Source organism: Leptinotarsa decemlineata, unplaced genomic scaffold (assembly GCF_025532065.1).
Source record: "Leptinotarsa decemlineata unplaced genomic scaffold, Ldec_3_MD MMD2_tig00001719_RagTag_RagTag, whole genome shotgun sequence".
In the NCBI taxonomy this organism is placed as follows: Eukaryota; Metazoa; Arthropoda; class Insecta; order Coleoptera; family Chrysomelidae; genus Leptinotarsa; species Leptinotarsa decemlineata.
Genome location: NW_027412569.1, coordinates 1,576,129 through 1,601,429, shown reverse-complemented (window position 1 = coordinate 1,601,429; position 25,301 = coordinate 1,576,129). Strand labels below are relative to the sequence as shown.

General features: G+C 34.0%; 1 protein-coding gene across 4 annotated transcripts in view; it reads right to left on the bottom strand.

The window, feature by feature from the left end:
- LOC111508674 (peptide transporter family 1) overlaps window positions 1-25,301 on the bottom strand; it is a 113,453-nt gene that overhangs the window by 42,877 nt on the left and 45,275 nt on the right. Inside the window, exon 1 of one of the 4 annotated variants that reach the window (XM_074176264.1) lies at window positions 4,526-4,778. The exons of the other annotated variants lie outside the window; for them this stretch is intronic. Within the exon in view, the coding sequence (XP_074032365.1) occupies window positions 4,526-4,564 (39 nt within the window). The 5' untranslated portion in view covers window positions 4,565-4,778. Of the gene's footprint in view, window positions 1-4,525; window positions 4,779-25,301 lie in introns of those variants that run through there. 4 annotated transcript variants of the gene reach the window in all.

The following is a 25,301-nucleotide window of genomic DNA, read 5'->3' as shown; positions in this document are numbered from 1 at the left end:
GTTTATTGAACAACAAAATATATGATTTCAAAATACCCTATTTGTAAATACTCTAAGTTTATAGCTAAGTTGAAGCCAGTTCGTACAGTTTTTTCAACTGTTACGAAAAAAAAAACTAGGTGACTGTTCATATCCTATGAACTTGATTTTAGATAAGAGAAAGAAATCATTTATCATTTCCGAACAACAACAAATGAGTGGATCAGATACTTATTGAAAATATCGTGAACAGATTTAATTGCACAATTTCTCAAAGCCATCAACTAGAACAAATTGTTATAATTGAGAGAAACTTATTCCGCATTCCGGTTATAATTTCATTGTCCAATCAACTGAGGTATGAGTTGAATTGTCATTTCTTGAAAATGAAATAAGCAGGAAATAATATGTTGAGATGTTGAAAATATATTTTCCCGTTCATCAGCTGCCTTCTTTTTACGAACGAGAATCTCAAGAAGTCGAAACTAGCACAAGCTAAGGATTAACGATATTTTACCTTTCAATGTATGATTTTTATGGCCTATTTGCTCAAGCAGCGGAATAATGAATCATTTTCAAGTTACTGTACATAACATTCGATATCAAAATCACAGTGAGTACCAAAAATATGGAAGAGTAGCATAGTACTGTTCCCAGAACAGACCCTCGCGGAATAAAAAAACGCATTCAAGTGTGATTGTGCTAATGCGAAATGAACTGTTTCAAGATGTTCAGATTCTAAAAATGCTTTAAAAAATTTGAATTTTGAAAGTATTTCTCATATTTTTTGCGACAGATGCTTCATTTGCCGATCTAACATTATACCAAGATATTTTATGGATTGTGCTTCAGAAATTTTAAAATATAGACCAATATCAATGTCTCCCAAATGTGGCAATCCTGATGAATAGGAACAGAATGGTAGATAACAGCTCTCATTTAAGTTGAGTGTAAGTTCATTGTACTGAAACCATTTAGCTATTTTGGGAAAATTATTCTCAATATTTTTTGAAGTTCATTCCAAGTGTTTGCTTTCTAAGTACCAACAGTAGATATCATCTGCAAAACTAATGATTTCCCCCAAAATATCTATGTTGAATGAAATATTTATATATAGAATAAATAGTACCGGTCCCAGACCAGACCCTTACGGAACACCATAAATTATTTTTATAGGGCTGCTACATACCTCATCAATTCGCACCTGTTGCGTTCGTGCCAACATATAATCTTTCAATATTATATTATCCCATAATGTTTCAATTTATTCAGTAACTGAATTGATGAATGTAGCCGATACTACGTGGTAGGAAATCATAATGAAGAAAAGAGAAATGAAATTTTCTATGTTTTTTACCACTTTTACCACTGGTAAAAAACATAGAAAGTTTCATTTCTCTTTTCTTCATTATTCAGTAACTTCTGGTGACTAACTGTATCAAAGGCTTCATTACCCTATTTTAGATAATTTGAGTGTGCAATTGGCCAGGAATAAAAGTGCACGTGAAAACAAATTGAAAAATATTGCCAATGCACTCGTCAATAATTATCCTGATGATTTAGAAGAGACATTAAGGAACGAATGTATTCATTTACATTATCAACTGAAAAATTCACATAAAGGTGTACAAATCTAAAAAATGAACTTTAAACGTTCAAGCCAGTCTCGAATATACCTACACAGTAGGTTGAATGGACTGACGTCTATCGGAAAACAACTACTCCCCTGGCTAATACCACGAAGGGCGTTGGATTATATCCGATAGACGTTAGTGCAGGAATCTTCACAGAAAATTTCCTGCATATGCAATTGGCAATACAACTGAAAGAGTCGACCTTCAATTTTGGAACGGGCACACTTGCAGACCGGTTTCGGGCTCATTAGCCACTCATCAGTGCAAGATAGTGGCCATCATCGACCTAGATTCAATGATATTCCATAATTAAAAATCGGAATTCTTTCAGAGTATTTCATTCCTCTTCCTAAGTTGGAACGAACAACAAAATGTCACTCCATCTAGTGGACGAGGTACTAACCAACTGCATATCCGAAATTTGCCCGATTCCTCTGAATAAGGAAGAAAAATTTTCTTTTTAGTCAGTGGGATATGCTTGAAGACTGGCAGTATCAAATCTAAACAAATCAGTCCATTCAACCTACTGTGTAGGTATATTCGAGACTAACTTGAACGTTTAAGGTTCATTTCTTCAGATTTGTTCACTGCCAGTCTTTAAGCATAGTCCACTGACTAATAATAAAGATGTACACTCTGCACAAAATACAGTGCATTCCATTTAAAACGAACTACCCTGAATAACTTTTGGTACAATGATTTGCAGGAAAGATAAAAAAACACCTCAATAATAGTATACAGGAGGACACATTTTGACATATTCACATTTGATCTAACTTTCCCTATCGCACCCACAGACCATGTCACCATTTTTTTTTCCAGGATCAATTGTTCTGCATTATCAGATATTCCATGATGAACATATTTCAACAAAGTAGAATACATTATGGTCTGAAGCTCATAGTTTGGAAGCTAAAATTATTTGAGTTGAAAACGAGCCACTCTGAATGAACTTCGGTACAATCTGTTACCTTGGTCTCATAGATGTTTTTGTGAAGTATACTTTGAAAAAGTCTTATTTTGCCTAGTTAAGTTTGAATTCGATATTCTCTTCATTTGGTATTTGTCTCATTCTATAATAACGATTACCTACCAGGTGAAATTACAATTGGTGTTTCTGTTTTTGTGAAATAGTGAGTTTGTACTATCAGAATGGAAATAGTACTGGAGCTGCTGCCCGTATGTTCTATGATAATCATCCAGGAAGAAATGTACGACACAAATACGTTTGGAACCTGGATCTGTTAACAATAAAAATCATAACCGTTCAGGAATTGTCAACGATGAAGCTATTTGTACTGCAGTTTTAGGACACGTTGGACTAACGGGAAATTCACAATCTCTCACTAAGTTATCTCGAGAATCAGGAATCAGTCGTACAAATGTTTCCAGGATCCTTCATAAGTACAAAGTTCATCCATATAAGATTAGACTAGTTCATGAATTGAACGGAGATGATTTCGATAGACGTATCGAGTTTTGTGAAAGTCTCACTGAACGAATCAACTTGCATCAGCATTTCATGTATAAAATTTGTTTTTCGGATGGATGTACATTTGGTTTGAATGAAGAGGTGAATCGGTAAAATTGTCGATATTGGAGTGATACAAATCCTCATTTATACCGTCAAGTTCATATGCAACGACCTCAAAAACTCAATTTTTGAGCAGGAATTTCAGGTGACCACATCATAGGACCTTTTCTTATCGATGATAATTTGACTAGTGATGAATATTTGGATATGTTGGAGAATCGAATAATACCGTGTATCAATAGGGCAATTGAGGAGGATATAAATTTATTCAAAAACGAAATGATTTTTCAGCAGGATGGTGCAGCAGGATGGTGCATTATGCAGCATTATGCAGCATTATGCTTGTATAATCATTTTCCTGGTCGCTGGATTAGCAGAAGAGGTCCTACAGAATGGCCACCAAGGGCTCCGGATCTCACTCCTGTAGATTTATTTCTAAGAGAGTATTTGAAGTCTGAAGTGTATGAGGTAATATTGTATAGAAGTTGTTAGGAACGTTTTTGAACATTAACTATAAAAAATTGTTTTCTTCTTATTGTCCAGTCATCAGATTTTGATTCAAGAATTAATAAAAAATTTCTTTTTCTGATTTCTTGCTTCCATATTTGTCTCTAGAACGAATGCTTCAAAATATGGCCTCCTGTATAATTGTTGACCTGCGTTTTTATTTTTCCTGCAAATGATTGTTTCAAAAGTCATTCAGGGTGGCTCGTTTTCATCTCAAATAATTTGTAGGCTCCCGAATCATAGGCATCTGATGCTTCACCGTGTTAGGAATCACACGTTAAAAGGTAAGACCTCGTTAGTCCTTAGCTCGCACAAGTTTCTCAACTTCTGAGAGCTGTCGTTCGTATGGGGGCGGCAGCTGATTAACGGAAAAACAGATTTTTTAACAGATATGTTTTATACTTTGTTGAAATCTGCTCATCATAGAACATCTGATAATGCGAAACAATATAGGGTGATCCATAAAAAAAATTGATGACATGCTCTGGGGGTGCGATAGGGGAAGTAACATCAAATGTGAATATGTCATAATGTGTCCCCTATATTGGTGACGTGTTTTTTCATTTTTCCTGAAAATCATTGTACCAAAACTTATTCAGGGTGGCCCGTTTCAAATGGAATGCACTGTATATGCAATGTATTACATTAACGGGGTCTTTGAGATGTTTACTCAAATGTGGTCATTGCTTCACGTATTTTTTTGAGTATTCGGGATATAAATTGTTCGAGAGAAAGTTTTTTTTTTTACTTATTTACGTGCAAGTATATGATTGATATTTTTGCGCGGACCAAAGCTAAGAAAATTGCATTATACCACATACCCATTCACTTCCACCATTCAATGAATGTGATGAAAAATAAAAAAAATTACCTCATCTTCAGCGTTCTCTTCCATCTTCTTTAGTTCCATTTTATCGTTTGCACGCGTAAGTACAGAAAATATCTACTTGAATTGTTTTATTATCACAGTAAATGAATGAATATCACAGATAGGTACGATTCACTTTCACAGTCTTTGCAGTCAACCACTGAAACAAACTCGCAAAATTGCAGGAAACTTATGTCGAATTCTAGGCATATCTACGATTTTATTCGCTAATCTACTAACTGTGTCACGTTTTGATTTCGAACAGTCACAATTCGTCAATATCCACTGCCGAGAGGTTTAATAATGAGACTGCCGGATGAAATTGTGACACCACTCTGCGCGGCAGTGGATTTAAATTGTTAATATAACCACAACAATTCGTATCGAGGAGGAGGTAAAGTACCTACGAGTATATATAATTCACCTGTTGCACGACGGAAGGATATAAAAGTTGTTATTTCACCTAATAAACCTTTTGTGCGATATTAATGGGAATATAAGATAGAAGAAAATCACACGCAAGTAGTTATTCTATATTTCAGAAAAATTCTTGAGGCGATTGTAGAGCAGTAACTGTATGAAAATAAGAATTTACTTTGGATTCGAATAACCGTAAATTAAATTTGTTTGTAATATATAGTAAAACTGTATAACTACCATAAATCGCAACTGATTGATTCAAGGGTTTCAACCCTTAAAACCAACCGCGATTTGAACTAATAAAAATTGAAAAATGGGAAAACTGGGTTCAGAATTAGTCACGTAACCTTTCTTCTGGGTGGATCCCTAGACGACGATGAATTTCTACTCTAGGCCTTTAAGTTTGGGCCACAAGATCCTTTTTTTGGAACTTCTGTCCAAAGACACCAAAAATTATGATCCAGGCCTTATTCGATTCAGACTGACTTCTAGCAACTTTTTGGAAAATTTCAAGAGGGGCTCGAAAACATTGCAAAAATTATAAATCATTTATTAAAAAAGGGGGGTCCGATATGGATCTTTGAACAATAAAAATTATTTCAACCCATTAAACATCATTATTGAAAAAAATCACATACTTTCTTCTAAACACTTGAATAAACGAAAATCCATGGAAAAAAAAGTTCCCGTGATTATTTTATTAGATATACTTTAGTTAATCAACAAATTTTCACAAGTTTTGAATTTACCTAAAAACCCTGATAATTTTTAAACTAAAAACCTCAAATTTTGTTCATTTCTTGGAGCTTTTCTTGAAAGCCTTCAAAAAAGATTCCCGTCGGAAAAATTGAAAAATTTGATTTTCCACTTTGTTATTGGTAATCAAAAACGGTAAAAAGTGAAAAATTCAATTGAAGCAATGAGAATTTTAGTTTTCAATATCCAAATCTAAACGTATTCTTATTATTCAAAATTACATAAAAATTATTTTTCATGATTTTCAGTTTTTTATTTGTTTAAAAAATTGTTATAAACAAATGTATTGTTTATAAGATATTTGATATTTTTTGGGGTTATTTTTATCAGTGATGAATATTATGAATTTCAAAAACAAAATCGTTTCTTGAAAAAATTTTTATTGCTTAAAAACGCATTTGTTGATTAACAATTTTTTTGCTACTAAATGTGAATATTGAGGAACGATTTTTCAAAATCATTCCCTTAATATTCTGAAATTAAAACTTTTTTTCAATTTTCTTCATTTATTAAATAAACAATTTGTTTTAAACTGATTAATTTTTGAAATATATTTTTTAAATACTAAATACTACCAAAAAACAAGAACAACTATGTGTCACTTTTTGTGAAAAAAAATTTAAAAATTATGAAATTATGTTTTGAAAAAATCGTTCCTTATATTCATATTTAGTAGCAAAAAATTTGTTGATCAACAAATGCGTTTTTAAGCAATACATATTTTTTTTCAAGAAACGATTTGTTTTCAAAAATCATAATATTCATTACTGATGAAAATCTCCCGAAAAAATTTCAAATATCTCATAAACAACACATTTGTTTATAACAATTTTTTAAACAAATACTCCTTAAAATTATGAATCATTTTTATGTAATTCAAAATATATGATATAAAATAAATACGAATAAATTTTGATATTGAAAAAAAAAGTTTTCATTGCTTTAATTGAATTTTTCACTTTTTAACGTCTTTGATTATTAATAACAAAGTGGAAAATCAAAATTTTTTAATTTTGCAACGGGAATCTTTTTTTGAAGGCTTTCAAGAAAAGCTACAAGAGGTGAACGAAATTTGAGGTTTTCAGTTTGGTATAATTTTCATGAAAATTTTTACTAAATCGTTTATAACTTTTGCAATTTTCTCGAGCCCCTCTTGAAATTTCTCAAAAAGTTGCTAGACGTCATTCCGAATCGAATGAGCCCTGGATAATAATTTTCGGTGCCTTTGGACAGAAGTTCCAAAAAAAGGATCTTGTCACCTAGACTATTCTTTACGGTCGACGGAATGTTTTTGTGAATTTTAAGAGTACTGATCAGTGGGTCAACATGACCCACTGATCACCGTTTCTGTCTCCACCGAGTCGATGAGAAAAGGACTTCAGTTTCCTGCAACAGTTTTTATCGTTCTCTTTTTGTTTAATAAGTATCACAGTAGATTATTAGACCAGTAAAATTAGATATAAAATTATTGTCAAAAGAAACAAAAGTGTAGAAAATGATTCTTGAAAACGGTAATGTATATTTACCCATATTCAACCAATTTATTGACTAGTCTTAATTTTATATACACATGAGCGAAATATGAGCAGTGACTATACGGAAAACTTACCAAGAAACAGGATTTTTGAAATCAGGGATTCTTCAAATAAATGTTTTCGGAAAAATATTCAGTCAGAGACAAAGGAAAAACTTCAGCTATTGAAATATCCTAATTCTGAAGAAATCACGAGCGGAATGAACGAATTGAAATTTTTATTTGATTATTTTTTTCAAACGATCAAATGATGAAAAACTTGAATACTTGGCCACCAAATCAGAGTTTTACAATAAAAAAACTGACAGTCATGAAATTAATAACTAGCTGTTGTTATTCATGAATCACTCGTGACTATTTTCCCAAGGAAAAAACACAAGTACTACAGAAAAATCCTCAAGGCGCTCTAAGAGCGGTGCCTGTGCGAAAATAACGATTCGCGTTGGATTTGAATCGCTGGAGATTAAATTCGTTCAAAAAAACATCCTTAGAAAGTTCATTTCACATAAACGCAGGTCTCCAAATGAAAGGGTTCTCGAGCAGTGAAGTTCGAGATGAACTGAGTTGAACCACAAAACAATGAACAGCTACAGTCGTCTATTTCTGATATGAATCGCTCTTGGTGAAATCAAATCTGCCAAGTCACTAGAACACCTCCCGTGAAAGTATCTATGAGAGAGAGACAAATCTCCAACCTTTCTTCGATGTTCCAGACTATCAATGTTACAAGTGATGTTCGTGTCTTCAAACAAATGGATCTTTTGTGGATGGAATCCAGCAGCTTTAGGGTATGCTTAAGGGCTCAACCTCATATACATGAGAACAATACTCCAAAGAAGGTGGAATATTCCAGCGACATGATTATGCCAAAACATATTGGTGTTCATTTAAACCCCCAACAAACTTATCGAAGCAGAAAGCGAAATCGTATGTCCTGACATTATTATATCAGGTTCGTATATTTCTCAAAATTTAAATTTCTGTCACTCTCTTTATAAAATTGAATCAATGAAATAAATATTCAATAGTGATTGTGACCAAATATTAAAACTTTGCATAAACTATTTTACAGAAATTCAAAGGTTTGATCTATAATGTTATGATTATGACTGTGACTAGACCCTGATTCTAGTGGGACATCTCAAATGAATATGTAAATCAAATAGACTCAACCATACGAACATTAATAATAAATATGATTTTGGAATTTTCCACACCTTATACGAGTACATAAATAATTAATTCACACATCCCTACCAGTATAAAGTAGCTGCATCAATAGTACGCTAAACAGACTATTGAATATTCCACTATCGAAAAGTCATTTTCAGAGAGAGCTGAGTTTCATCAAAAAATCTCTTTCAACAACGGTTACAAGGTGAATAATTATCGACTTCATCCTTTCAAAAAACTACGAAAACAAGCCATGGACCAGGTGTAGCCAACTGCAAGAAATGATAGCGTCTGTTATAGGACATTGTCATATTTTGGTGAATCTACCATTAATATCGCTCGTTTTTAAAAAAAGGAAAGCTGGGACGTGGCTCACATAACTAATACTTATTAGATCAGGAGTATGTAAGTTGACTTTATATTGGTCGAACGGGAAGAACTCATTACCAACGAATTAAAGAGCTTAGAAGTAGTTTCTTGACTGGAAATATCAATTCCACATTTACAAATCATTTTTCAGTAGTATGACATGCCTTCAATCACGACTATGACTTAAATTAAGAGAAAAGTTTGTCTTTTGGAGTTTTGGAAATGAATAGATTTGAGATTTCGGGTCATTTACTGCATGACCAAATAAAATTTAATAACTCCGTTACTAAATATTTGTTCAAATGTGGAAACTGGTAATGTACCGATATATAACCACAGGTAATTTGAATGATTATAATTCCTTTTTCAATGTTAGTGTTTATTGATTTATTCTCAAACTGAGGTACACTCAGGTACTTGAAATTCAGGTACTTCAAATTGTAAAAATATACAAAAAGCATTGAAAATGTAGATTTAAGTCAGTATAGACACACCTGAAGAAGCTATTGTATAGCGAAACAAATGTTGCGTTTTCGTAAAACTATTTTGTAAAAATCTCACAATGAAGTGTTTCTTGAGGAAACAATCCTTCAATTCAAACTCCGCCCTGAATTTATGTACGATATTCCGAAAATCTTAATATCCTGATCGAAACTAATTTACAAAATGGGACACTTTTGAATCGAATAGTTTTTTTTTTTCTGAATGGTAACAATTTTATCGAAATCGAATATGCGACATACAGTTGATGCATCTAGCCGCATCATGTCGGATGATTCGGGTGCCAGCTCTGCGGTCTCTGTCTAGGCACGATATATTTTGACAATGAAATCCTATTGCTGAAAGTTACGAGTTTAATCATTCATGTATTTTGTTCATATATTCAAATATTGTGTTTTTTTGATAGCTGTGCTTTGGAAGGAATGTTATTGTTGAAATTTCTTGTTATTCAGGTAATGAAATCGATTCAATTTGAGAATTGATGTTTTGTTCTCATGTCGATGTATTCAGCTGCGAATATTTCAGTAAATTGGTTGTTCTCATGGTATTACAAAGTTTTCGTTGATAAATACAGTTTAAAAAACTGAAAAACACGTTTTTAAAGAACATCGAACTGAGAAGTTGTAAGCATTTTTTTAAAATAAGCGTAAAACAATAACGAATGAAAAATACTAGTATTATTGTGAAAAAAGCGACAGACGCTTGATATACAAAAAATATGACACAAAACACCCACGATATTCTTCAAAAGCGTGTTTTTTAGTTTGTTAAACTATATATATTTTTTATTTTTAGTTTCTTATGCTATAAAAGCGTGATTTTTAATCTTTTCAAACTATATTTATTTTATCTAAACTTTGAGATCAATCAGCCGTATAATGTTTAAAAAAATGACCATTGATATTTGCTGATTTCGGAGAGGAAGCCTACCACACCCAGCTACCAAGCCCAAAGCAGCAGGAGCGCAAAGGAGGGTTACAAATAAGGCAGCAGGCGCACGTGTCAATAAAAAATATACTTTTTTCAAATGAAGAAATACATGTGAAGTGATTTCGAATTATATCAAGGAGTTACGTACAGCGCCATCTGCGCGCGAATAGATCAAGCAATAATGTCGATATATCAAAGGGGTTGAGTAAAGCGCCATCTATCCTTGAATAGATCAAGCAATAATGGCGATAATTTTGTCAAATACAGATCCCGAGCTTGAGAATTACAAACAAACAAACAAACATACATACATACATACAGGTGAAGCTAATAAAAGCGTGTTAATTAAAAAAATATAAATTTACTGATTTAATTTCGAAGTCTTGTGGTATTACTTTCGATAAACTGGTTCAAAATTTATGAAACTTGCTCGTTTTATTGATAGAGGTGTATCAGATGAGTACTTAACATATCAGAATATTATGTTCACTTTTGATGAGTACAGTTGAAGGTGTATTACTGCATGAACATTATATTAATAATGATAATCGTTTTCATTGACTGAAATACTATATAGATGAATACATTATAACATGACCAAAATCGCTTTAAAATACTCATAAATTATTCAAAAAATCAGAAATACATCTTTCAATTGAAGACTGGAGAGAACAAAATCTGGCTAGTAGGCCTTGTCGAATGAAATTTGAAGTACCAAACGTTTCGTCTGCTATTTCGGCAGACATCATTATTCCAATGAGACTTCCATTATCATAGCTGTCATTTCAACAAAGTGGTCAGAAGATCCATTTTACTTTCCTTTTCGAACATTATTTATGCGGTTTTCAGTTGACCCTAACCTCCAAAAGACACGTGTACAAATTTCACAGCTGTCGGACTATAAGTTTGTGGGATAGAACATTTTGAGTGAAGCCAAAAAAACTGTTGAAGCCAAGCCGGACTTTGCACCAGGGAAATCAACCGTTAAGAAGTAGTTTGCTGAGTTAGAACGAGGCACGCAGTAGACGCTTTAAAGAGGCTGTTACCGACAAGAACATCATAAAAGTCTAAAAAATGATTTTGGATGACCGTAAAGTGAAATCTATCGTGCATGAATATTTTCGTATGTGGAAGCTCTGTTCAAAGTAGGTGCTGCTCGAGCTCACATTCGACCAAAAACAACAACGAGTTGATGATTCTGAGCCGTGTTTGAAGCTGTTCCATCATAAAATACCCAAATTTAAGCGTCAATATAATGATAATAATAATAATATTTATTGGCAAATATACATATTTCAATGTCACAAGTTGTACGAGGCAATTTCCGAATAAATATATAAATCCCACAGAAGTATATACCTGTGCGTAGGTTCTGCAGAAATTGGAATACTAATGAATACAATTTCAAAAATTAAAATATAAAATAGTGTGAATAAATAAGTAAAAGGTAAGACGTTTAAGAAATATTAATTTGTTTTTAATTAATTTGTTTGTTATTCTTGAATGAATTGTTACTCATGATATTTTTTTATATGATGTGGGACGATATTATATAATCGAAGAGTAAGACCTTTGAAGGATGTTTTTCTTTGAATTCGGGACATATGAATTATTTTTGTGTCTACTTTCATATTGGTGTTCTATTTTCCTTAATTCATGTCTAAGCTTTGAGAAAGTAGAGTTGTCTGATGTCTAGAATTGATGTTTTTTTATATAATAAGTCTGTGGGGTAAGTTATTTTTTTTGGTGGATAATTGTCAATACTGATTTTTGTGATTGTTCTAGGTGTTTCAGAAAAGTTGTTTTGCTGCTCCCCAAGCAATTATTCCGTATGTGAGGTGGGTTTCGAACAATGTATAGTATAGCATTCGCATCTGGGCATTCGAATCGTAGTTTTTTTTTACTAAGTAATCAATATGTGCATCCCATTTTAGATGAGCGTCAATATATATATATACCAAGGTATTTCAATTTATCTACTAATAAAACGGAAAGTTCTACGGCATCGTATTTTATTGAAAGTGATTTGAAATGTTGCAGATTCTTGGCATACGAAGTGAAGGTAATGTAAAATGTTTCGGATATATTTATACTCAATAATTTACTTTCGAACCATTCAATTATCGTTTTAAATTTTTTTCTGCTTTTTGTTTTAGAGAATTCCATGATTCCGATTGATAAATAATTGCAGTGTCGTCAGCGAAACTGATTATATCACCTTCCACATTCAGTGAGAAAATATCTTACAGGTAGATGTTAAAAAGTAGCGGACACAAAACGGTTCCCTGAGGTGAGCCTCAGTGTGGAGGTCACTCTTCGTGTTTTTAATTTTCACAAAATGTTTTCTTTGATTCAGATAACTGCAGTGAGTACGGTAAACCTCTAAATCCGATGCTGTCCAGTACTTCTAGCAGTTGATTGTGACTGACAGTGTCAGTCACAATCAATTGCTAGAATCTCACAATTACAATTACTAATATGATTCGTGAGAATTGATATGACGTCTACAGTTGATTTGCCCTGTTGAAAACCGTACTGATTTTTAGATAAAATATTATTTTCATTTAGGTATGCGCTGATTAGCAATTTCAGAATAGTCTCAAACATTTTCGCGAAATTTGTAATAACAGATATTGGACGGTTGTTCTCCAATTTGGTTCTATTTCCAGATTTAAATATTGGTGTTATAATAGCAATTTTGAAGGGGTTTGGCCATTTCCCAATCATGAAGGACTAGTTTATCAGGTAAGTTAATTGTTTTGCTGGTTCTTCTGCTATTAATTTGATAGTTTCTTCTCGGAGGTTGCCGATTCCGGGACATTTTTCATTTTTTAGGTTCAGTATGGTTCGCTCGATTTCTGATTCATTGGTTTCTTTTAGGACCATGTGACAATAAATGAAACATGGATTCATCATTCCACACCAGAATCAACAGAAAGTCATCTGAGTCGACTGCACGTGGTAAACAGACTCCAAAGCGTTCAAAGACGCAACAGTCGACTGGCAAGGTTATGATATCAGTAATTTGGGATGCACATGGTATAATATCCATAGACTATATTGAAAGGCGAAAAACCACCATCAGCGACTATAACAAAGTGTTATTGGAGCGTTCAAAAAGAAAGTGCTGCTTCAATAAGACAATGCACCGTGCCACAGATTATTTGTATGAGTTGGGATTCGAATTGCTTCCACATCCACCGTATTCTCCAGACCTGACTCTCAGCGACTTTTTCCTGTTCTCTGACCTCGATAGAATGCTCGATGGAAAGAAATTTAGCGCTATAATCGTTGTATCGCCCTCGAAGACAACTATATTGACTAATAAAATCAAATTTCATCAAAGAAAATCTATGTTATCCCACGACATTTTCTTTCACAAAGACGTCATCCAGGGGATCGAGAGAGCTCCCAATCCACGAGTATCAAAGGGGCGCCCCAAGGCGTTTAGTTTTCAGAGCATAACTCAAAATTGGGGTCTCGTCAATACCGTGAGGGTGTAAGGCAGCCATCATGCCATCCACAGTCAAATTCAAAAAGACAGAGCTATAATCTACGAAGAAAGCAAACCCTAATGAAATCAGTTCTTAAACATTGAACTTTCACGAACAGAAATATACGAATAATTGATAATTACAGGTATTTGTGTTGTAATTATGTAGTTGTTAAGCAAATGTGAAACAAACTACATACGATGAACTGAGTGAACCTGTCGATGACACCACTTATTATATCATTTAGTGATTTCATTCTTGGATAAACGATTTATCCATGTAGAAGAACTACATGAGGTCAATTTTCCTAATTCCGAGATGTCAAGAGAGATAAACTAACAGATCAGAAAACTTAATAATAAGGGACAGGAATCGTCCCTGCTTAAGTTGTGGAAAGTATGGAAAAAGGAACAGGTTTCATTGTGCAATTTTATTCGGTACTTTGATGAGCTGTCGCGAATGATAGAAAGCGTTGTCAAGAACTATTACACTATTCGCATCCATATTTGGGATCAATGTGTTTTCAAACCATTCTTCGAAAATATTAGCTTCCATGTTCTCAACATTGTCAGTCCTCAACATTGCAGTCCTCAATTTGGTTTCCATATAATTTCAAAGAATTCGAAACCCATCCTTCACATCCTCCGCAATGCACAATGATTAGTCGCGATCCTTTGTTTGCAGGTATGTTAGGCGTACATATTATCGAACCATTAGTCCACCATTTCGTAACTGTGCCGTGAGTGTCATACCAAGTTTCGTCCAAATAAAAAATTTGCCGTTGTTCTTGTCTATATTTAGTTATTTGTTCTGAGTATTTGTAACCCAATTTCATTATTCTTCTGCTTTCCATAACTGCTTGACGTTCATTTATTATTTCAAATCTAAATCCTGATTTATCCTAGTTTCTTTATCCAATTCCGAAGAGTTTCGTCACAGCAGCTCACGTTAAAAACGGAAGTATTCAATGTCTTCCTTATGATTTCAGTTGTAGGAATCTCATAGCTTTTTAACAGTCGTATATTGTTTTTTTAATCGATTTTATTACATGAACATCTAAATGTTTTGGTAATCCTGTATCACATCACATCTTGCGTTCATAAGGTTTATTTTCGACTATTTCACGTAACTAAACTTGAGATGTAGATTCTTATATAAATTGAAACATACTCTCTGTGTTTCAATATTCAAACGCATCCGAATCTTATTCACTGGTATTTTTTTCGTATTGTTCACCATCCTTATTGGAATCACTAGACTGGAAAAAGTCTGCGTTATTATCACACTCGTTATTACAATCAGTACTTGTTCAGGGACGCCACATTTCAAACAGATAACAAAAATTATAAGTAATTATAACTGCAAAAAATTTCAACGATCAGTTCCTGAACTGAACACGACGGCGATAACCATCACCGCATTCCCCGATTTCTATTTGTCACCGTAACATGACTTCAAATTTAATTTAATGACTCTTCAGCCAATCATAAAACTCGGTTAGTAAAAATTATCCAATACGAACCGCAAATTCTACAGTCCACGTAGAATATTTCGCAGCCGGTTCATTTCTATGTATTGGTTTTTTGGTCTTTGAGTACCGCCAACTTTTAATGTGCAAAATATCATTTACTTCGACTATACAATGAATGAATTTGGGAAGCTGAATACACTTATTGTAATAAATGAATCGAAGTATTCTATATAGAAGTTGCTTTAGACATTCGTCATCATCAGTGCTCGCCTGGAAGTAAATACTCTAATTGAGAAGAAAGTTTCGCCAAAATTCAAATTTAAATTTTCAAACTGTCTGAAGTCATGTGTCAGTCAACTGGTCGTGAGTAGTAGTGTAAGATATGCGTAATAAATATGTTCCACTTCGGTGGTTCACACTGTATATTATACTTGGCAAATAACTATCTATTAAACCACAGCAATACAAATGTTCAGGGTCAAATGAAGATTTTCCGTCGTACTCAACTTATTGAATGATATTTAATAGACACGATATAACAGATATAAACAATCGGAAACTACATTTGATAAGGATTTTTTTCGGTTTACTGATGATTACTTATCTTATGAAAACAAGTACGTATAATACATAAAAAATCATTTTGGAGTTCAATCTCATATGTGGTGCTGTTTGATACTGTTCAAGGATTATTTTCATCATATATTTCATCCAGAGAGATAGATAAATTGTAGCTTGACTCTCAAGAGAATTCGAGAATTTTTGAATATTTATTTATGAAAGGGTCTAAGAAAAGTTTTGCCCAGACAAATTTTTTTGAAAACATTATTTTCGAAAAATTAGTCACTCCTAAAAATATAACCCTTCAATTTAAACGTACTGTCTCTTATATTTATTAGGGAAACACATCCATGGCTATACATTTAGGTACTCAACTACTTTTCAATCAATTCTGATAAATGAAGAATGCCATGTAATTATAAAATTTACTTCAAAGTAGGTTTTTATACTATTTATCTCATCTGGACCAATATGTATTGACACAGTTTAGGCACTTTTACTTGTGAAATAAATTGTTTTACTAGCTTAAATGAAAGATTTCGGAAAACTATGCAATATACTCCCCAATATATTTTGCTTAACTAAAATTGGTAATTTTTATTTCTTTGTACATTATATCTATTCCTAACCTATTTATATATACCTATTCATAATATTTTGGCATTTTTACTTGTAAAATATATGTTTCTACCAACTTTAGTAAATGAAAATTATTAGAAAAATTATATAATAGACTCCAGAAATAGGTAGAAAATCGAAAGATATCAATGAAAACTTTTTCGAAAAATATAATAAATGACAAGTGAAACAGTTAGATCGAAACATATGTATAATGAAATGCAATCCCAAACAGTTTAAAAAATTATAGTTATGTTCGAATACGGAGTCTCAGTCTTTCATATAAATTAATAATATTTCCAGGAAAATTTGGAATTATTATCATATAATTCATTAGATTAATATTTCTTCATGTAACTTCATTCCAACAGGACAATAACTCTATACTGAAGAAATGTTAGATTTGTTATTCTAATTCTTTCTTTCAGAATGCTAAAAAAATATATTATACAGAAGAAATTCGAAACATGTAAAAAATAATATGAATTAGAATGAAAATTCACAACTCCAGTATAACGTTTCTGAATGAGCTTTTGTTGCATTTTTTGAAATGAAAATTGAATGATTTTGAACGAATTCGAAATGTTTCATCTATTATGTCTATAATATTCGACTTAATTATTTTTAAGTCCATCTAATAGAAGTGTTTAACATTCACCTACTTTTGGTGGTATTCAAATTCTGATTGTACATACTCAATGTATATATAGAATGAACTACACTCTATTATGAAAACAGTTACTTTCAAAGAAAGAAAAACATTCTTCAACACTAAGAACTTTCACAAAAGTCTGAAGGAAATAATTCCTGAATATATTTCCCAAATCCTGCTATGTAAGACAGCAGACAATGATACAAAATTTCATAAAAGTTTTCGTGATGGAAATAAATATCTGAATATTCTTATGCTATAATGAAATATATATGGACTGAAGCAAATAGCATTTTATGCTTGGTTTAATTACCCAGCATACATAATTAAAAACGCAAGTATTTCGCTCAGATAACTCTTATTAAAGTTGATTTCATCTGATTTCGTTTCGATCCAACGGTTTTATTTAGCTAGCCCAGTTTGTTTGTTTGTTTGGGTCAAATTCAGTAATTGGAGTTTGACCCCTTTCCTATTTACAGATTTATTTGATATTTGGTACACACATTCAGTTTTGATGACAATACAATTCAATGAATTCTGTATCATTGTAAATCCAAGATGGCCGCAGCTACAAAATGGCGGTTTACATATGTTTTCACAGGTGCCTCAATATGGGTATCAAATGACAGGCCTTGCTAGTAGAATAGTAGTATACTATGAAAAAGATGGCGGTTTACATATTTTTTCACAACTACTCCAATATGGGTATCGAATGACAGGGCTTGACTAGTTTGTTAGTTAAGTTAGGGTAGGTCCAATGTGAGTAGGTATATTTGACCCTCCACCGCAACTCGCAAGAGTTTATTGTGGCTCACACCTATTCACACTCGACCAAATAAACCCTGCTTCTTAACGAAGCCGATTAGTTTGTATGATGAGTGGTCTTTCTGGTCAGATGTTGAGAGTAGGGCTCTGCCGAACTCTAGAAACCTGATTCGGTCCCCAGCACGGCAGGCACAAAGTATGTGCTCTGCTGTTTCATCATTTTCCAAACAGAGGTGACAAACACTGTTTTCCGACAGTCCGAGTCTCTGCATATGATGATTCAAATGAAAGCGACCTGTAAGAAGGCCTGTTAGACATCGTAGTTCATCCCTACTATAGTCCATCAACTGTTTGGTATCAGGCTTCGAAGGGTGAATAAACGCTTTTGAATGAGCCAATCCTTGAAGATTCTGCCAGAAGTGCATAAATCTTCTTGGTGTTCAATTTTTATTTGTGAGAGTCTGAAGAGATGTCAATGACAGGTTCTGGTCTGATGAAGCTGCTTGCAGAACCCTCCTTTGCAAGGAAGTTAGCAGCCTCATTGCCTTTCAGGTCAGTATGACCAGGAATCCAGACGAGAGACAATATGTTACGTCTTCCTTTCTAGAAGAGTCGTTTTTGGCAATTTGCTACCAATTTAGACGTTGCTTGGTAGGAGCTAAGAGCTTCCAACGTCGATTGACTGTCCGAAAATATTTTTATTGACTTGTGTATGAGGTTGGATTCTTCCAATCTCTCTCAATAGCATGAATTTCCGCTTGAAATACAGTCGCATAGGTTCGTAGGCAGGTTGATATCTCTGTCCTGGGTCTAATACTAAAAACACCTGCACCAGAACAAGAAGGTGTTTTTGATCCATCTGTGAACCACAAACTTTATAAGGCAGTTCGTAGTTGACAATTGGAAGCATAAAGTCCGAGGTCATTTCCAGAATGCTGTCACTTCCAGTGTCAACTGATCGTCTGTTGTACTTTGCATTAAATTGATTTGTGCAATTGACAATGTGCACAAGTCTATATGCAGTCCATCTAGCCTATCTCTCCAGAAGAATGTGGAGAGCCGGTAGATTTTCTAGATCTACCTTTTCTCCAGGATCTCCATGGCCGTTGACGGTGTGGTACTGATGGCACCACTGATGGCCAGACAAGCCTGTCTCTGTAAGCCAGAGAGCTTCGCCTGAGGCCGTTTTCTGTAAAGCTTTCGGCCACCAGGCAGTTGCACCATAAGTGACCATTGGTCTGTAAATCATTACATAAATCCAATGAATTTGTTTGGGACCTAAAGCCCAAGTTTTACCACAAATCTTTCGATATCTTCATAGGTACAGTCTGGCTTTGTGTAAAACTTATTCCAAGTGAGCGTTCCAGGTGAGTTTTTTATCAAGGACAATGTCAAGATATTTCACCTCCGTTTCAAATGGAATGACCTCACCATTGGGGGAAAGTGGCGTTAGATTGTCCAATTTTCTCCTCCTGGTGAAGAGAATTATCACAGTTTTGCTGGGGTTGACAGACATCTGCTCCCTCAGGCACCAACTGTGAAAAACGTCAATCGTGCTTTGAAGGATATTAGAAGTTATCCTTCCCGACGTGGACCTTGCCAAAATGACAAGAACATCTGCGTAAGCTTGCAGATCTACTTTTCTTCTATCGAGGGCATCAATATATAGTATATAGTGGTACACCATGAAAAAGATACGAATTCAAGATGGCTGCGAATACAAAATGGCGGATTACATATTTTTTCACAATTACCTCAATATGGGGATCAAATGATAGGGTTTGACTATTACTATGGTAGTACACTATCAAAAAGACGTGAATCCAAAATAATCTATTCAAAGAACTTGGTCAACTCAAAATCGGGATACAAGCATTGATCTCCCACCCAAGTCAAGATTTTGTATCGTGTCGAGGACTGTGTGGCGTTAGGGTGGCTAAAAATAATTACGTTTGTTTGAAGGTGATTGACAATGTTTCGTGATGAATTTCACTAGTTCGGACTTCCATTGTCTACTATATAAAATGATTTGAAATCCCTGAAACAACTAAAAAAGAAGAATTAAAAAGAATAGTTGAAAATAACAATTATATTAAGCAACAATAAACCTGAAATGAAATGATAGTGAAATAACCTACAAGTAAAAATATAATAATTGAATAAATGAAAATTGAAGGAATGAAAACAGAAAATAATAAAAATAAAAAAGTGTAGAGATTCCAAGTCACGTTAGTTCACGACGTTTCGATTGTTGGTATCTACAATCGTCTTCGGGTGATGACTGGACTGATTCCTCCGAGAGATGACTATTTTATAGGTCGTTGAAATACTTTCACTTTCTCTACTTTCCATTTTCCGCTTCACTGATTCTGTGAGAGATGACCGTTTTGGCGGGAGTTGGTCATTTTTCGTTTGATGATGGGTTTCCATATGTTTCGTATATCTACGCTGGCCTGGCTGAATACGTTGTTGGACAACATGTATGCGGCTTCCTTGAATTTTCTTCTGAACCAATGTTCCTCTCTGTGCAAGATCTCAGCTTGGGACCACTCGATGTTGTGTTGATGGGTCCAAACATGGTCTGCTATTCCTGATTTGCTGGTTTCTCCTCGCTGTGTGTGCTTCTTGTGCTCGGCAATGCGAACATTCAATGGCCTCTTAGTTTCACCAATATAGGATTTTCCGCACTCACAGGATATTCGGTAAATGCAATTCTTGGAATCGCAGTCCGCGTTTGGGGGCCTGGTTTTCGTGAGGCTGCGATTCCAAGAATTGCATTTACCGAATATCCTGTGAGTGCGGAAAATCCTATATTGGTGAAACTAAGAGGCCATTGAATGTTCGCATTGCCGAGCACAAGAAGCACACACAGCGAGGAGAAACCAGCAAATCAGGAATAGCAGACTATGTTTGGACCCATCAACACAACATCGAGTGGTCCCAAGCTGAGATCTTGCACAGAGAGGAACATTGGTTCAGGAGAAAATTCAAGGAAGCCGCATACATGTTGTCCAACAACGTATTCAGCCAGGCCAGCGTAGATATACGAAACATATGGAAACCCATCATCAAACGAAAAATGACCAACTCCCGCCAAAACGGTCATCTCTCACAGAATCAGTGAAGCGGAAAATGGAAAGTAGAGAAAGTGAAAGTATTTCAACGACCTATAAAATAGTCATCTCTCGGAGGAATCAGTCCAGTCATCACCCGAAGACGATTGTAGATACCAACAATCGAAACGTCGTGAACTAACGTGACTTGGAATCTCTACACTTTTTTATTTTTTTATTATTTTTTTTTTTCATTCCTTTAATTTTCATTTATTCAATTATTATATTTTTACTTGTAGGTTATTTCACTATCATTTCATTTCAGGTTTATTGTTGCTTAATATAATTGTTATTTTCAACTATTCTTTTTAATTATTCTTTTTTACTTGTTTCAGGGATTTCAAATCATTTTATATAGTAGACAATGGAAGTCCGAACTAGTGAAATTCAAAAATAATTACGTCGTTAGCGATACACCCAAGTTATCGTAAAAGGTGCCAAGAACTGTATGGCATTAGAGTGGATAAAAATTAGAAACTAAAAACTTGAAAATAAAATAAGTAAAAAAAAAGGATTTATGTTTAACGGTTTCATTAAAAAAAAGATAATGACGTATATTATGTACTAAAAATAAAAAAAATTGTTTAGAGGGTCCTAGGTAGTAGTTACGCTACGCCCAACGATTTTATTTTTTTTTTTTATCTGATCAATACCGTAAATTGCTGAGGATAATGGTGTGATGACTGCTACCTAGGACCTTCCAAATCATTTTTTTTTTTCTAGTACATCATCTAAATCATTATCATCTTTTTTTTCAATAAAACCGTTTAACATTGTTGTGGAATTGGCCGCGGTGGTAGTGCGCTCGACTCACGATCGGAAGACCATAGGTTCGATTCCTACCTCGACCAGATATTTTTCTCGAGAGAATTTATCTGGTTGAAGCTGGGATGATTCTGCAACCTTGTTAGGAATCACACGTTAAAAGGTAAGACCTCGTTGGTCCTTAGCTCGCACAAGTTTCTCAACTTCTGAGAGTTGTCGTTCGTATGGGGGCGACAGCTAATTAACGGAAAAACAGATTTTGAACAGATTTTTTTTAAACATATTTTTTTTTACTTTTTTATTTCGAACTAATGACAAAACTGTCTCATTAGGAGATCAAACATATGTTTGAATATTAGTGTGATTTTAATTGAAAATTGTATGAAATTTTGAATGGAGGAAATATAACTGAATATAATGAAACAATACTTGTTTGACAGATTATTTGCTGTTTCAGGTTTTTTAGCCGTGGTCTGTTAGACACCGCCCATGAAAACCTACATATAAATTCAGTTGAGTATTAATTATTATGATTAAAGTAACTTGGACGAACTTTTCAACAGATATCGTAATAACATTTTACCAAGAAAGCGTGAACTGGTGAAATAATTGTGAAGAGTGAAGGGCCGGCCATAAGATGTATTTTTATGGTGTTAGTATTATGACTATGTTGCATTTTTTATTTGAAGTTCTGAAGAGATCATTGTTGAAAAAAATCGTGAGAAAAATCATGAACTCAAAAACTTTATGAATCTTCAATTGACATAGGGGTCATATAGACTATATTGTGATTACTGAGGAACACCTGAAAGCAATTATTTATTCGAATGAATATTGCAATGAAAATATTAGAAATGGTTAAAATGGCGACTTTTGCCTGATTAATAGTGAAATGTGAATAAAATCTCAATAACATTCGTTGAAATGGCGTCTTGGGGTTAATAAGCTTTCACAAGACGAAATCGATTTGCTTTATCGTGTTTTAACTGAACACAACAAACTATTCATTATGCATGTGAAAAACTCTCTGAAAACGCGATTCTGTAATCATGGAAGATTATAGAAATGATAAAAACCTGATTAAAATAAGGTGTTTCAGAAGAAATAAATATATTTGGAAAGAAAACTTTTCGGCTTCCACTTCTCTATACAAAAAATTATGGGGATAGCCAAACATTTTTTCACAAAAACTGAGTTCTCCTAAAAAATACGTATTTCAATTCAATGAAAATATCTTGTGTTCGTGAACTATTGAACATTGAACATATTTTTAGTGAAAATTGCTCGAATTCACAGACTACAGACAAAGTGGTTCTGTTTCGAAATATTAGGTTTTTTCAAAAGTTTTGTCTGAGTCTGCTTTAAACTGTAATATCCCAGTGAATACTTATTCAATTCAATTAAATCAATCGAAATAAGCGCCGTAACACAAGTCGATTAATTTCGTCAGCATAAAAATTGCTGCTCGGGATTCGATGAAGTCAACGAAGGGCGTTTTTTCCTGGTCCTGATTGTTGAAGGTTTAACCGGTGAAAAACTCCCTCGAAGTACTTGAAAAGATGGTGGTCGCTTGGCCAGAGGTCTGGGGAATATGGTGGGTGAGGCTGAACTTTGACGTTCAATCCGTATAATTGAACCCCTTTTATTGACCAGTGCCGGCTGCTGCTGACGCAATTTTCGGTACATTCCGTTTATTTCCTCACAAAAGTACTCTGCTGTGATGGTTTGGTCCGGCTGCAGAAAGTTATAGTGAATTACATTAGCCGCTGACCACCATAAAGTAACCATGGTCTTTTTTTGGTGGGTTTTCGCCTTCGGAAAGTACCTGGGTGGCTCATCAACAACTGTCCTGAACGTCCATCCAAAAAAAGATCGTTTTGGTTGAGCAAAAGCAAAGAAGAACAGACCTTCCAACGTAACGATTTCTGTCTATCTTTCAAATCATGGGACAGCCACTTTTCCAGCTCTTTGACCTTTCCAATATGTTTTGAACCATCAAAAACCGCTTGGGAGCTGACGCCCAGTTCTTCCGTCATCCCACCCACCATTTGTGATGGGTCAGTCTACACCAGGGTCCCCAAATATTCGTCCTGGTCGACCACTTCGGGGCTCTTCTTCGAGGCTGAAATTTCTGGAATGAAATTTCGGAAATCAAAGTCAAACAGTGCGTTCATCTACACTGTTATTATGATGCACTGTTTGGAACCTTTGGTGTAGTAATGAATATTACTGGAGTTTTTTCCCAACACCAAATCGTTATTTTTAACACCTCGACACGTGTTTCGATCACCAAGTGATCATTTTCAAAGAGGAAGATTAAAACTAGGAAAATTAAAACTTCCTATTAAAAATAACGATTTGGTGTTGGGAAAAAACTCCAGTAATATACACTGTTATTGCCAAATGCCTGTTGATTTTTCGGGGTGTTTTGGCAGCGCTTTGGTTCAATTTGAATTCGTAGATAAAAATTAGCTGACAATCGCTCAACAATATCATATAATGATAATGATCATTTTATTAGTCTTCAGAAACACACAGTTTTTAGACACGTCAATAAAATTTCTGGAAAAAGTTTGAGAGGATAAGATTCGTCAATACAGTTTCTGAAGAATGCTGCATTAGATTTACAAAAAATTCAACTTAATAAAATAAAATTCCAATCTTATAAAAATTTACTAAAGTGTAAAGCCATGAATATTTTACAAATAAAAATCACATAACTGACATATTATTTCTTTTTATAGAGTTGAGTACAAGTTCAGGAGGTGACCTCTTTCTTCTTGAATAACTTCGAAAAAATGATAAATTTCATATAATAGATGTTGTTTGGTTGTTACGTTCAATAGAACTCGATAATTTGAATTTGAAACTCAAAAATGTTTTTTTCACAATATGCCTCTTATGATGTCAATGAAATTTTCAACGGTACTCTTACATTTCAGAACAACTCAGTTATACAAATTTTGACCTAATTTTAATGACTGTCAGACTTTTAATGTGACTTTTTATCTCCTTTTCCAAGCTCTTTTGTGTCTATTTTTTTTCTAATTGTTTTATGTACAATTTGAAATGTATGTATGTAAACACTCTTATGTCCTAGCACCAATGAAGAATTTGAATTTGAATAAGTTTTTGAATCTTCTGAATGGCAAGTTACGAAATTCAACAGATAAAGCATTGTATAGCTCAATTCCTATATTATATGTTCTTTTCAACCTATTAGCTGTACGAACGAGGTTTGATTTATTTCTTGTATCGTGTTGGTGTATATCCTTGTGAGCAACTATATTCACCAAGTTCTGTTGAACAAGAAGCAGATTTTCATAAAAATAACTGAATGTAGAGTCATTATTTTAAGTTTTACAAATGTTGGTCGACACTTTTCATCGTCATTGGCAGAGATTGTGCTTTTTACTGCAGATTTTTGAATGACACATTTTCTATCAAGACGCACCTCAATACGTACTGTAATGAGCTGGAAGAGGCACAAAATTGATATTTGAAAGAAATTTGCAACCAGTCAAGCGGCGATGGAAGCTCTTGGCTCCTACCGAGCAACGTCTAAATTCGTAGCACATTGCCAAAAACGACTCTCCTCGATAGGAAGACTAAATATATTGTCTCTGGTCTGGATTCCTGGCCATACTAGTCCAAGAG